This window comes from Gobio gobio (assembly GCF_949357685.1).
Source record: "Gobio gobio genome assembly, chromosome: 11".
In the NCBI taxonomy this organism is placed as follows: Eukaryota; Metazoa; Chordata; class Actinopteri; order Cypriniformes; family Gobionidae; genus Gobio; species Gobio gobio.
The window spans coordinates 20,526,150-20,539,901 of record NC_137104.1 but is presented as its reverse complement, the minus strand read 5'-3'; the positions used below and the strand labels follow the sequence as shown (position 1 = coordinate 20,539,901).

The window sequence follows — 13,752 nt, the reverse complement described above, 5'->3', positions numbered from 1 at the left end:
TGTGTTAAAAGGAAGTTTATTTAGGCTGTATAAGGACTAATGAAGACTCAGTGTGCACTTAAGAGCTGTAGATGAAGATCTCTGTGTCCCACAACCTAGGTACATCTATCCTTGAGCTGAAATCCATTTCACTCTACAGCAGACATTTTATATTCACAGCCGTCTGGTTTTAACAGTGGCCCTTCAATGGACTCAGAACTTACAAAAATACAAATAAAAAACATTTTTAAAAACCTTCAAACCTGCTCAATGTTGCAGCGAACCAACAAAGCTAGCGCTACATTTTAATGCTTAAATAACTGACATGAAACAACCAAGAAATTGATGAACCAGTACCATAAAGGAAAAAGTCACAACATATGAAAAGCATTTCACAAGTTTTTCATTGTTCTATAGTATCATGCATAGATAAAACGCTAGCTGTGGAACACATTCAGGAGAAAGCTATTCAACAAGCGCGAGATACATTTGTGCAAAGCATTAGATATTAAGCTTTCAGTGTGCAGTTGTGCAAAATTACTTCTAATTTCATTACCCATAATTCCCTGTGAACTGGCCAAAGTACCAGATATCGTGAGGCACAAAATATATAATCAACTGAAATATAATGAAGCAAATAAGAAGGATGATACATTTGAAATCAATCAAGACATGCAGTTAATGTTGTAATAAAGCAAACATAAATATCCATCAAACAGTGGTTCAAATGACACAAGGAAGCCTTAACAGATTGAATTCATGAAAATGAGAACAGAAAAATGTAGTGCGCAGGTTTGCTGTGTGTAAAAAGTGTTTTAAGCTATTGTTCCAAAATTTTGCATCCAATTCCTTTACAATTGCACTCAAAAAGTTCACCAAGATTGGACTAATGGACTGAATACGGATGAGAGATATAATGAACTCAATCCATTACATGGAAGAGCACATTACAGAAATGAACAGTCCAGAGACTCCATCAGAGGCAACATCGAGCTACGAATAAAGTGACACATGCAGATTTGCTTGTAAAGGTGTTAACCACCATATAAAATGAATGTTGCGTTACAGACAACTAGTTTCACTGGATTAGCCTTCAGAATCATGCAGTATAACACTGAAAGTCTCAGTGAAATTCCCTGACAATCATTCATTGCTGGTTCTTCAGGTTTGTAGATGACTTCCTGTGCAGGCTGTCTTGTGGCAGATGTTGTTTGTTGTTTATCGCTGTTGATTCTGGTGTTTTACTCGTCCACTTCTCCTGCTGGTGTGCTATGTCAAACATTTTTTTGGAGAAATTAAAAGTACATTTGAAAGTAAGAAAAAAGAAAGAGGTGCTGGTAGATTTAGGGTGCTCTTCAATCGCTCATTGGAAGTTGTTGGTGGTTGGTGTTGAAGTGGCCAAATCTTCATTGAGAGATCATGGTACATGTCAGCAACCTGTGACAGAAACAGATGAATGGTTAATGACAGTTGCATTATGCAAGTTGCGTGTTCTACTTAACTTGAAAAGAACAGTTCAATCAAAAATGAAAATCCTGCCATAATTTACTCTCCCTGAAGGCCTGTTCACACCGGGACGATTTTCGTGCGCGTTTATCGCCGGCGTTTAACGCCTCGTGACTAAACAAAGGGCGCCAATGTGAGTGTGCACACCGACGCGCAAAACGGCAGGCGTATAAGCGTCATTTTTTTTTTAAACGCCTCGGGTTCGTTTTTTTTATTTGACACGGCACTTTAAAAACTGGCCGACCAATGAGATCAGTGCTTTTTGTTCACGTGCCTGGAGCTGCTGAAGTGACAGTAAAACACGACTTGTTGGCACTCAAGCACAAAACGGTCTTGCCGAGCACACATTGATACGACGAAGAAGTAGTAAGTAAACAAAAGGCCTGTACACACCGGGATGAATATCGCGCACGCTTATCGCCAGCGTTTTTCGTGACGTTTTTCGGCACGTCTTGAGTGTTCACACCCTATCGATTTTCACTGGCGCTGCGCCGAGTGAACGTGCACATTCAGTAGATGCGCTCCCGTTACACAAGGTGGTGCTGCGGCACTTTACGCTTCTGACACTCGCTTGTCACACAGAAGAAGAAGAGAGAGTATTTACGTGCTTGCCAAAACCATAGACATATGTCTATGGCCAAAACTATTCACACACTTTTTGCTAACTGGCAAGCAGCATTAGCAGCTCATATTCTTCTTCGTCTACTTACTACTTCTTCGTCGTATCAATGTGTGCACGGCAAGAGCGTTTTGTGCTTGAGCGCCACCAAGTCGTGTTTTAATGTCACTTCAGCAGCTCCAGGCACGTGAACAAAAGCACTGATCTCATTGGTTGGCCAGTTTTTAACGCGCTGCGTCAAAATAAAAAAAACAAACCCGAGGCGTTTTTTAAAAGATGACGCTTTTACGCCTGCCGTTTTGCGCGTCGGTGTGCACACTCACATTGGTGCCCTTTGTTTAGTCACGAGGCGTTAAACGTCGGCGATAAACGCGCACGAAAAACGTCCCGGTGTGAACAGGCCTAAAGAAGAAGATGAGCTGCTAATGCTGCTTGCCAGTTAGCAAAAAGTGTGTGAATGGTTTTGGCAAGCACGTAAATACTGTCTCTCTTCTTCTTCTGTGTGACAAGCGAGTGTCAGAAGCGTAAAGTGCCACAGGCCCACAGCACTACCTTGTGTACCGGGAGCGCTATCTACTGAATTTGCACGTTTACATATCACTCTGCGCATCGGCAGTGAAAATCGCTTGGGTGTGAACACTCAAGACACGCCGAAAAACGCTGGCGATAAGTGCTCGCAATATTCGTCCCGGTGTGTACAGGCCTTGATGCTGGAGGCAATATCGATTCAAATTTTGGCCTGTCTGTTGCAAAGTTATCATATGACTTCACAAAACCTTAGATATAGAGAACTGTTTGTTGTATAGAGTAAAGTTGTATAGACTACTTTTATGATACTTGTTGCTTTTTGAAAGGTGATTTTGCATCCACATTCGTTGTAATTGCATGGCAAAGAAAAAGCAGCTTTATAGTTTCTTTTTGTGTGAAACTCAAACAGAAAGTAACATGAGTTTAATACATGCTGATTCAATAAAAAATGTTTTTGGGTGAACCATCCCTTTAAGACAATGGTAATACATAATTTACAACCCATAAACAGTCACTCTCCTTGTCTGGGATGCATTTTCAAAGATTGCCCTTCTACTTCAAGAGATCATATCAGTAGGAAAATGATGTACGGCATAAAACCGCAAAATGATTTCACAGCTCAATGAAAATGACACACTTGATTTTGCCTGGTTGAAAAATATAAACCGCAACCCCTACAGCGAAGCTAGGACTCTTCTTAAAAAAACATGAGACATAGGAATAGTGTCCTTAGTGGGTTTTAGCACATTGCAATGCAGTTTCTAGTGTGAAGTATTAAGGGACGAAAAGGTGCCATGTCGGAATTTTACGATATTTCTTCTTGTAAAAAAAAGTGACTGTCCTCGCGGAACTCATGATTTACCTCAATATACCTCAAGATTTGAGGTATATTTTGAGGTAAATGCTGCAGGATGCGTTATGCACCAAAGTAAAATACTTGTGTTACAGGTTTGTTCAAATCCATAACCGCAGGTATGATTAGTAAAAGTGATACTTGACTTAGCAAACTACACTAAGGATTGGATATTCATACAATGCATAATTAGTTAATGGGCAGAAACAACTACTTACCCAGTTTTACCTTACTTTTCAACTTCAACAGTTTTGCTTTCGTCAGTGGCCTGCTGTGGCTTATTCTCCTCCCATATGTCGTTCTGTTCCTCCTCAACCTCTTTGACCTCAACGTCACCTTTCCCATCATCCCCCTCTGCCAAAGCCTCATTCTGGCAAACACTGACAGAGATGACCAAGGCTTGCACGATACCAAAGAACAAAGCAAACTGGAGCAGGTACTCCTGTACCGCCCACAGCAGACCGGCCATCCCGACAGATGACACTAGAAACATGGCCATCCCATGGAGCCACAGCTTCAGGGCCCCCTGCACCCCCAGCACTTCCAAAATGATCTTGGTCGGAGGGGACACAGTACTCAGGAAGCCCACCACGAACAAATCAAAGAGGTGGCGGAGAAAATTAAAGCAAATGTTGTAGTGTTCAGGCACAATATCGCCCGTCCACGTGCGAGAGAAGAAGCGGAATGCTGCTGATGGCTGCTGAGACAGAGGCGTGGGGGATGGCGGGGGTGTCCCGTAGTCTGATTCCCCGTCGACTTCATCACAGTCCCATGTACCTTCATTCCACCCAGCACATTTCTGCTGGCGGAGCCCGGTGGACGTCGACCACCAGGGCCAAAAGAAGTATCTGGATGGAAGCATTCTCCTCCACCAGTGTGAGGAGCTTTGGGCTGCTTTCTCTGTCTCAACATCAGGTCTCATTGCCCGAAGCTCCTCTACTTCCAAAGGCTTAAAATTTTCTTCAGTCTCCCAGAATTCCTCAGTGAGTGTCTTTTGGTCCTTTTTGGTGTTCTCGCCCCTCCAAACCCAGGCAGTAAGTCCCCATAAACCCCATCTGCTTTTAATCTGACTGTCTGTTGTTAATGGTTTCTCGGGTTTGGTCTTATTGCCCCAGGACGAGTATAGATTTGCTGGACTGACCCATCCCCAAACTCGCCCTACAACTGCGGTCATGTCGGCACTATTACTTTATAATGCACAAAGGGGAAAATTAAAAAACTATAACATGAAGTGTCAAGTGTGTGAAAATGCTAATATGATTGTTAATTAAATTGTTTAACTATAGTATTAAGCAATACTATTAACAGGTACTTCTTAATCTAATGGTATAGCTATTAAAAAAAAGTCAAAAACAAAGTTCAGTGTCCTTTTAAGACAGAATATAAAGTTTACACTGACACGCGTATAAGGCATCTAAACAATGAGACCTCAACAGACCTGTATTAAGGCGTGTTTGTATTAGAACAAATGAACCAGAACATAACTTACGGACCGCACCCTTGCAAATCACTCAATGACAGGAAAATTAACTAATTTGTAATAAATATTAAAAAATAAAAACAAAAAATATCACTGTGGAAGTAGGGTCTCGTGTATTTTGTGCTCTACAAGTATTTTCCTCGGGCGAAACGGCGTCGGTTAGCATGTCTAAACAAGCCTTGATCGACTCCACAACTTTAAACGCTAAACTGTGTCGATGTCGAGCGGCGAAACATTAACGGCCGGATAATCAAAGATACCTCCGACGTGAAATCTTTGATAGACAATAATAAGTAACTGACAGTTACATCCTCAGGACATCTCAGTCGCTCCGCTTCAGTTGCAAAAACAGATCACTTATCGATGCCAGCTTCACATTCCTGTTCACTACCGCCACGCACAAACATGCTCAAACTTAAACGTTAACAAATAAACAATAATAGACAGAATGCGAAAATACAGTCCAGTGTAATTCCAAGAAATTCCCGGCGGTTTGAATGAGAAAACGGGGGGGAAATGCAATACAAATTATCCGTGCACGAGCTGGTTTACTGGACTAGTAATGGGAAGTCCGACTCATTCCCGCGAATCGATTCTTTTAAATGGCTCATTTGAAAGAATGATTCTTTAACACAATTTCGTCACCTCGTGGTCCCTCTTTGCTCGAAAACGTCTTAAAAAAATGAATGTTTACTAATGTAGTATTGTATTGCTATTCATTACGATTCTTTCGTTACGAAACATACATACGGGCTGAATAGGGAATAGCTAATATTTAACATTAAACAGACGGTTTTATCCAAGGCGACAATACAGAAATAGAAGCAATTTTCCAGAAAGTTAACAATATTTAAAAGTGTACAATGCCAGGTTTATTGGAAAGATGCAAACTTTTAAATAAGAGAAATTAGTGCCATTCCGAATCCGGAGTATCATACCAACAATGTACTTCACATAGTAAGAGAAATATTCGTATAGGTCTCAATTTAAGAATTTAACCAGTCTCTTTGAACCAGTTCTCGGGTGAAACAATGAGTTAACTGATTCATTGAAAAGATCCGATTCAAAAGAAAGATTCGTTCACAAATCGGGCGTCATTACGCACTAGTACGTTAAGAACAAATCCGGTTACATTGTCACTGACCCAATGACCTTCACTCTGGACATTTGTGACATTGCATGTAAACTATTCAAATCTGTTTTCTAAAGCGTGCGGGTTTATTTACAAAGTAGACTAGTCGGAAAAAAATAAATATGTAGCGAGTGAGAGTCAAGTAGCGTGAAGTCAAATATGATATACGCCACCACTTTAAGAAACACCTTTTCTCCATAATAAAAGTCCTTTGTGATCGCGATCAAACAGCACAGTGGGAATCCACATTTGTGTGATGTGTGCTTGAACACTTCCAAATAGGTAAAACAAAGAAATCAGTATGTATAGGCATGAGATCTCAAAGTACAAGCTTCTTTTAAATCAGACTGCAGATATTGCAATAATCAATTTATCTTTAAGGGTTTGACCCATTGCAAAATTTTTATATAAATCACAAGGTGTTGGTATTGGTATATCAGCTACATTGTATGCTGTCAAATGCAGTCACACTAATATCTGACCCACTACCCAGCAACATGAATAAAATGAAGGCATAGTGGCATACAATTACAAGCACAGAGTAAAAAAAACTACTTCAAATCAAGCTGTAATTGAGATTTATTCAAATGTTATAGCAAACTCGATTTAGAAAATGCAGTTTACAAAGAACTGGAAAAAACAATACAGTTACCCCTCAAACTGTCCTTGGAAATACATTGGCACTGAAACAAGTTTTTAAAATGACAATACTACAGAGTATGACAGTTCAACATTGTGCTGCAGACCGGTCACAACTCTTCTGCCACGACTTTAACTTCTGTCCTTAAAATAAAACAACAAGTGTATTAGATCACAAATGAAGAAAATAAAGTGTATCAGATGTCTGTCAGCGTTTCAGTGCGCCGCGAGAAAGTTACTTCATTGACTTTCAGGAGAACCGAACTACGCACTCATCATCAACACAACAAGCTATAACCCAAAGCTAGGTTTATCGGACCAGTACTTACACAGGTCTGCACATTCACATGCATATACCCATCACTGGCACAATTCTGGCATCACGTCAACCTAAAAAAAAAAAAAAAAAGTCAATCAGAAGTTCTTTTTAACAAATACATGTAATATCAAAAGCTGTGCTCAGAGAAATGTGAAAAGCTTCATGTTGTCATCAGAGACTCTAGTCTATTGAATCCTCATTGCACATCACTGATAAAAGATCAGCACAGTTAGGATAACACCAACCTTGTAGAATCATGGGCTCAAGCTATTGTAATGTCTACGTTGGCTTCAAATCCTTCATTGAAAACCTTGAAAATAGAAACAAATTGTTAGAGCTCATCATGGGTCACACTTGAAAAGTAAAGGCTTATAATAAGATACAAAGTTCTTTCTTACTGGTCGTCAACTGTTGCCACTGTTGGAATCCAACCTGTAAAATTATTTCAACATTTAGGGACATCCAAGTCACTTTTACTCAATCATAAGTTGTACTGCATGTGTTCAGTAAACTATAAAGAGCTTCATGGGTAAATCAGAGACTCTAGTCTAATGATTCATCATTACATGCAATAATGGACAATAGGACAAAATGCTGTCATTTATAAAGAAATTGTTATAGGTTCTCATTGGCATAAACTATTTCTTACCCATTGGTTGTAAACGGTTGACATCAGCTACCCGGCAACGACTGCTCCCATCCAACCTGTGAAAGTTAGTTTGACATTTAGGAACATCCAAGTGATTTTTACTCAATCTCAAGCTGTACTGCATGTGTTCAGTGCATTAAAAAGAGCTTCATGGGTAAATCAGAGACTCTAGTCTAATGATTCATCATTACATGCAAAAATGGACAATAGGACAAAATGCTGTCCTTTATAAAGAAATTGTAATGCTGCATACACACTGAACGGGAATAGTGTGTCTGGAGTGAATGATTTCCATGTTAAATCAATGTAAAGACGGGTTGACTCGCGTCTGGAGGTCCTGCGGCGTGAAAGATGCGTTTAGAGCGGTGCAATGGACACGATTTCGCCCCATTCGTGCATCCAGTTCACATGAAAGACGAGAATTGAGTGTCTTGTGGCATACATGCAAGTGATTTTATTTGACGCTTTGTGCATGCACATATTTGAAGCGAATTCGCGTCTGATGCCAGAGTTGAAAAATCAGAAATTTGGCATCTGTTCACGCCACGTTAACCAATCAGGAGCCTGCTAAACAGGGTAAGTGACATGATAAACAGGGGTAAGCCTGGCAGGAGTCACTCATTCAAAACAGTGGCTGTGTTTAAGGATTTGGCACTTAATCTGGACTGAAAGACTGAAGGACCGTGGCGGATTATTGTCAGACCATAATGCAATGATGAAAATTGTTGTTACTGTTCTTTCATGCATTTAATAAAAAAATAAATAAACAAAAGTCACTCATTCAACATGGAGGAACGACTTCTATTGGCAGTGAGAAGTCATACAGAGCTATATGGGCACGGGACAGGCAGAAGTACCGCTGAAAGTGGCCGTCATCCAGGTGCAGCTCCTGGAGGGCCTCGAACCTCCGTCTTTAGCTTCAAATGCTCAATTTAAAAACGCATCCAATTCGCTTTGAACGCACGAGTGGATTCAAAATGTTCAAGCGTCCGACTAGACACGAATTTGACGCTATATTCACGTTCGGTGTGAACGCAGCATTATAGATTGTCATTGGCATAAACCATTTCTTACCCATTGGTTGTGAACGGTTGACATCAGCTACCCGGCAACGACTGCTCCCATCCAACCTGTGAAAGTTAATTTGACATTTAGGAACATCCAAGTGACTTTTACTCAATCACAAGCTGTACTGCATGTGTTCAGTGCATTATAAAGAGCTTCATGGGTAAATCAGAGACTCTAGTCTAATGATTCATCATTACATGCAATAACGGACAATAGGACAAAATGCTGTCCTTGATAAAGAAATTGTAATGCTGCGCACACACTGAATGGGAATAGAGCATCTGGAGCGAGTGATTTCCATGTTAAATCAATGTAAAGACACGCTGACTCACGTCTGGAGGTCCTGCGGCACGAGAGGCACGTTTAGAGCGGTGCGATGGACACAATTTCGCCCCATTCGTGCGTGATGAAAATTGTTGTGACTGTTCTTTCACGCATTTAATACAAAAATAAAGTCACTCATTCAACATGGAGGAACGACTGATATTGGCAGTGATAAGTCATACGGAGCTATATGGGCGTGGGACAGGCAGAAGTACTGCTGAAAGTGGCAGTCATCCAGACGCAGCTCCTGGAGTGCCTTGAACGTCCGTCTTTAGCTTCAAACGCTTGATTTACACACGCGTCCAACTCGCTTTGGAGTTTGGACGCACGAGTGGATTCAAAATGTTCAAGCGTCCAACTAGAAGCACATTTGATGCTACATTCGCATTTGGTGTGAACGCAGAATTATAGGTTCTCATTGGCATAAACTATTTCTTACCCATTGGATGTAAACGGTTGACATCAGCTACCCGGCAACGACTGCTCCCATCCAACCTGTGAAAGTTAATTTGACATTTAGGAACCTCCGAGTGACTTTTACTCAATCACAAGTTGTACTGCATGTGTTCAGTGCATTATAAATAGCTTCATGGGTAAATCAGAGACTCTAGTCTGATGAATCATCATTACATGCATTAATGGACAATAATTTCCTTTGAAAAGACCAATTATTTGAGTTTCTCATTGGCATAAACCATTTCTTACCCATTGGTTGTAAATGGTTGACATCAGCTACCCAGCAACGACTGCTCCCATCTCACCTGTGAAAGTTATTTTGACATTTAGGAACATTCAAGTGACTTTTACTCAATCACAAGTTGTACTGCATGTGTTCAGTGCATTATAAATAGCTTCATGGGTAAATCAGAGACTCTAGTCTGATGAATCATCATTACATGCATTAATGGACAATAATTTCCTTTGAAAAGACCAATTATTTGAGTTTCTCATTGGCATAAACCATTTCTTACCCATTGGTTGTAAATGGTTGACATCAGCTACCCAGCAACGACTGCTCCCATCTCACCTGTGAAAGTTATTTTGACATTTAGGAACATTCAAGTGACTTTTACTCAATCACAAGTTGTACTGCATGTGTTCAGTGCATTAAAAAGAGCTTCATGGGTAAATCAGAGACTCTAGTCTGATGAATCATCATTACATGGGATACCGTACAACAGGGGTTTTCAATCTTAGATGCCACAGTCCCCCAAATTCGACCATTCTACAATTTAAAAGGCAGGTATATATTTATATGTCTAAAGATCCAAATTATACAGTTCAAATATTATATTACTTGTAATACAAATTAAGAATTTATATAAATAATTGTATTTTAAACAATGTATTAATATTGCATGCTTTAGTTCGTTAACTTTGTGTTATTTATATTTGCACTGCTTTTCTCTGAAATCTTGGGACCCAGTTTGAAAACCCCTGAAAGAAAATTAAAATGCTGTGGTTTCATACTCACCAGGAAATTCTCACAGCTTTGGCCCATTTCTTTGCAATTTGGTTCCCTAACACGACACTATTCATGATAAGTAAACATTTGCAAACAATAATATCATTAAGTCACAGCATGTTGGCATATGGACTAAAACTGCGACCACGAGGGCAAGGCCATAAGCGCCGAATCTTTTTGCAGGTATTCGGTTAGCGCTAACGCACGTGCTGTAGGCGGTTCACGATAAATTTAAACAAATAGCACTAAACTATGTTTTTCGTGTTTAGTACAAAAATATAAAGTCCGTTCATCGCTACCTCACACACTGCGGCAAACGCAGAATGACAAGGATCGCGCTGCGTCCACGCAAGGAAATTTAAATGGGTCCTAATGCTGCAGGCAGGGTAGCAAAATATCTGCCTGAATGAAAATATAAGCACATTTCGTGCATGCAATTTTAAACCTTTTTCTTTTTATTATTCTTCGTCTTTTTATTTTAAAATTTTATTTAAAAAAATCATACATGCGTTTTTATTTAGAGAGGAATGATCAGTACAATTCTCACACACCACAAAAGTATATTAATATAATTCATAATTATTAATTCAGCCATATATCAAAAGCACAGCCGTACAGCACGCAGTGGTAATTGCTGGCAATTAAATTTTGCTGTTAAAAAACAGAAATCACAAAAAAAGAGTTTAATATATAATATAATAGTTGCTATGCAGCACAAAGCTGTGCGTCGTTGCCAAGAGGAAACGGAAATAAATCTTCTATAGCCGCAAATTTCTGCTACTGTGTCTAAATGAAAGATTTATGTATTACATTTTTAGAGCTATAACTGGAAACCGTTCAAATAATTACAGGTGTTGGAAGACGTTTGTGGTATTTTCGCGTCTTGAATCCTGCAGGCGTGTGTTTTAACAGCACTACGGCTAACCACTGGCGCTCAAGCCGCTCATCCTGCACAAGGGAAGGGAAGGGAGTGACACAATGGGAGGACAGAGGAATCATTGATAACACCGCTATACATATATGCCTTTAAACAAGCTTACTACTGAAGCGGCACTAATGTGGAACTGGTATTTTAAGTGCAGGCCAGTGATGCAGTGAGAATCGATTGCCATTGTGATAAATGCATCTGAATCTGCAGTAGGGCATTAGTAAAGTATTGTTTTAAGATTTCAGATCCGTCCTTACAATGGATTTCCCTTTCGACATCCGTGTGCTTTTCCCCGAGAGAATTTCAGTGCTGGATAACAACTTGAGTGCAGGTCGGAAAGCGCATGGCAGGTAATGTGTGTTTTAATGTGACTGAGGGTTGTAATCTGTTGGTTGGGAGGTTTGCAACATTCACTGCTTTTGTCTTGAACAGTGGTTGACACAGTTGTGCATTATACATACACTGCTACCAGTGGGGGGTGTTGTATTATGCTAAATGTTGTATTTGGACCATGTTATCTTTTTTCTAAAATGATAAGCTTATTGCTGTATGGAGAGCTTGACGTCAGATGATGCAAATGCGGCCCTGAGTAAACGACAAATCTGACATTAGTCTGTTTTAATCTGCCATTGGTTTAATCTGGACAATGCTGATTCAGTAAGGCAGCCATTGACTTCACTGTAATTACATTATAGAATATCACACAAAGCCATAGATAGATAGATAGCCTATTACATTTGATTTGTAATGCACCTTTATACTCAAAGCGCTAACACATTTACCAAAAAAAAAAAATTGATTTAACCAATTGTGTTTATCTAATTTTCCAACATTAAAATTAAATCAAAATTAGAATTTTATTCCTTATGTGTTAACTATGAGGCCATTTAGATGCTAATGTGCCTGTTAAAGATTGAAAAAATCTCTTTTAGCACATTTATTTTCAATGACAATAAATGTGCTCTGTCCAAGACAATATTCAAAGGCTCTCATATCTAAGTTTATACCTCTGGTATAAACTAAAAATAAACACTTCAAAGAACCATTGCTCTAGTCTAGAGTGAGTATGTTCCTCCCCTTGAAACAAATCAGCGGGTAGCAAATCATAATTAATGACTGTAATGTAACAACGTCGTTTTGAATATTTAGAAAAACAGGACAAGCAATTTGATGTGTCCCACACAAACTGTCTAGTTAAAAATGAAAAATGTCAATCTGTACTCATCAAGCGATTTCATGATTTCACCTTTAATTTTTTATGGAATACTGCAGTATAGAGTCTATGCATTGATGTCACTTTCCTGCCGGAACACGCCCCCTCAGCCGGACTGAGTGGCAGAAGAGCTGCTGCATGACTGGATTTAATAGGGGAAACTGAGAAAACATGAGTAAAACAAACTATTATCCGTTTAAAAATTAAAGGTTGGACTCGATTAGTCTATATAGTGTTCCTTACAACTTACCAAAGATCCAGTGATCCATGGATATTGACGTGATTACAATGCAGGGGAAATACATAAAGCATAAAAAAATGCATCCAAAAAATTTGCCTGTTAACGCTTAAAGGGTTAGTTCACACCAAAATGAAAAAAAAAATATCATTCAGCTTAATGCCGTTCCACACCTGTAAGACCTTCGTTAATCTTCGGAACGCAAATTAAGATATTTTTGTTGAAATCCTGATGGCCGATTTCAAAACACTGCTGCATGAAGCTTCGGAACGTTATGAATCAGCGGTTTGGAGCGCCAAAGTCACGTGATTTCAGCAGTTTGTCAGTTTGACACGCAATCCGAATCATGATTCAACACGCTGATTCATAACGCTCTGAAGCTTCATGAAGCAGTGTTTTGAAATCGGCCATCACTATATAAATCGTTATTTAGTTTTTTTGGTGCACCAAAAATATTCTCGTCGCTTTATAATATAAATATTGAACCACTGTACTCACATGAACTGATTTCAATATGTTTGTAGTACATTAATGGATCTTGAGAGAGGAAATGTCATTGCTGGCAATGCAGGCCTCACTGAGCCATCGGATTTCAACAAAAATATCTTAATTTGTATTCCGAAGATGAACGGAGGTCTTACCGGTGTGGAACGGCATGAGGCTGAGTAATAAATTACATTATTTTCATTTTTGGTTGAACTAACCCTTTAAATATATAAATACAATATAGGTACTTAGGTAGGTCTAAATCCGGGTGATCACTTATATCAATATTATATATATCGTCATATCGTTCAGCCCTAAAGCTTGTA

General features: G+C 39.4%; 2 protein-coding genes and 1 long non-coding RNA gene across 3 annotated transcripts in view; 1 reads left to right on the top strand and 2 right to left on the bottom strand.

Annotated features, from left to right (window-relative positions):
- Nucleotides 1-6,283, bottom strand: cUnh6orf47 (chromosome Un C6orf47 homolog). Its single transcript, XM_079829769.1, has 2 exons — nt 3,704-6,283; nt 1-1,416 (listed from the first exon to the last, which is right to left on the bottom strand). The coding sequence occupies exon 1, from the start codon at nt 4,657-4,659 to the stop codon at nt 3,715-3,717; it is 945 nt and encodes a 314-aa protein (XP_079685895.1). The 5' UTR covers nt 4,660-6,283; the 3' UTR covers nt 1-1,416; nt 3,704-3,714.
- Nucleotides 6,284-6,659: 376 nt separating this feature from the next.
- Nucleotides 6,660-10,940, bottom strand: LOC307134398. Its single transcript, XR_013817555.1, has 10 exons — nt 10,571-10,940; nt 10,068-10,123; nt 9,802-9,857; nt 9,536-9,591; nt 8,779-8,834; nt 7,705-7,760; nt 7,454-7,487; nt 7,301-7,365; nt 7,066-7,126; nt 6,660-6,875 (listed from the first exon to the last, which is right to left on the bottom strand). It is a non-coding gene; the product is annotated as an uncharacterized lncRNA (long non-coding RNA).
- A 332-nt stretch (nt 10,941-11,272) lies between these two features.
- atat1 (alpha tubulin acetyltransferase 1) overlaps nt 11,273-13,752 on the top strand; it is a 19,599-nt gene continuing 17,119 nt past the window's right edge. Inside the window, 1 exon segment of the mRNA XM_079829767.1 lies at nt 11,273-11,839. Coding sequence (XP_079685893.1) covers nt 11,748-11,839 — 92 coding nt within the window. The 5' untranslated portion in view covers nt 11,273-11,747.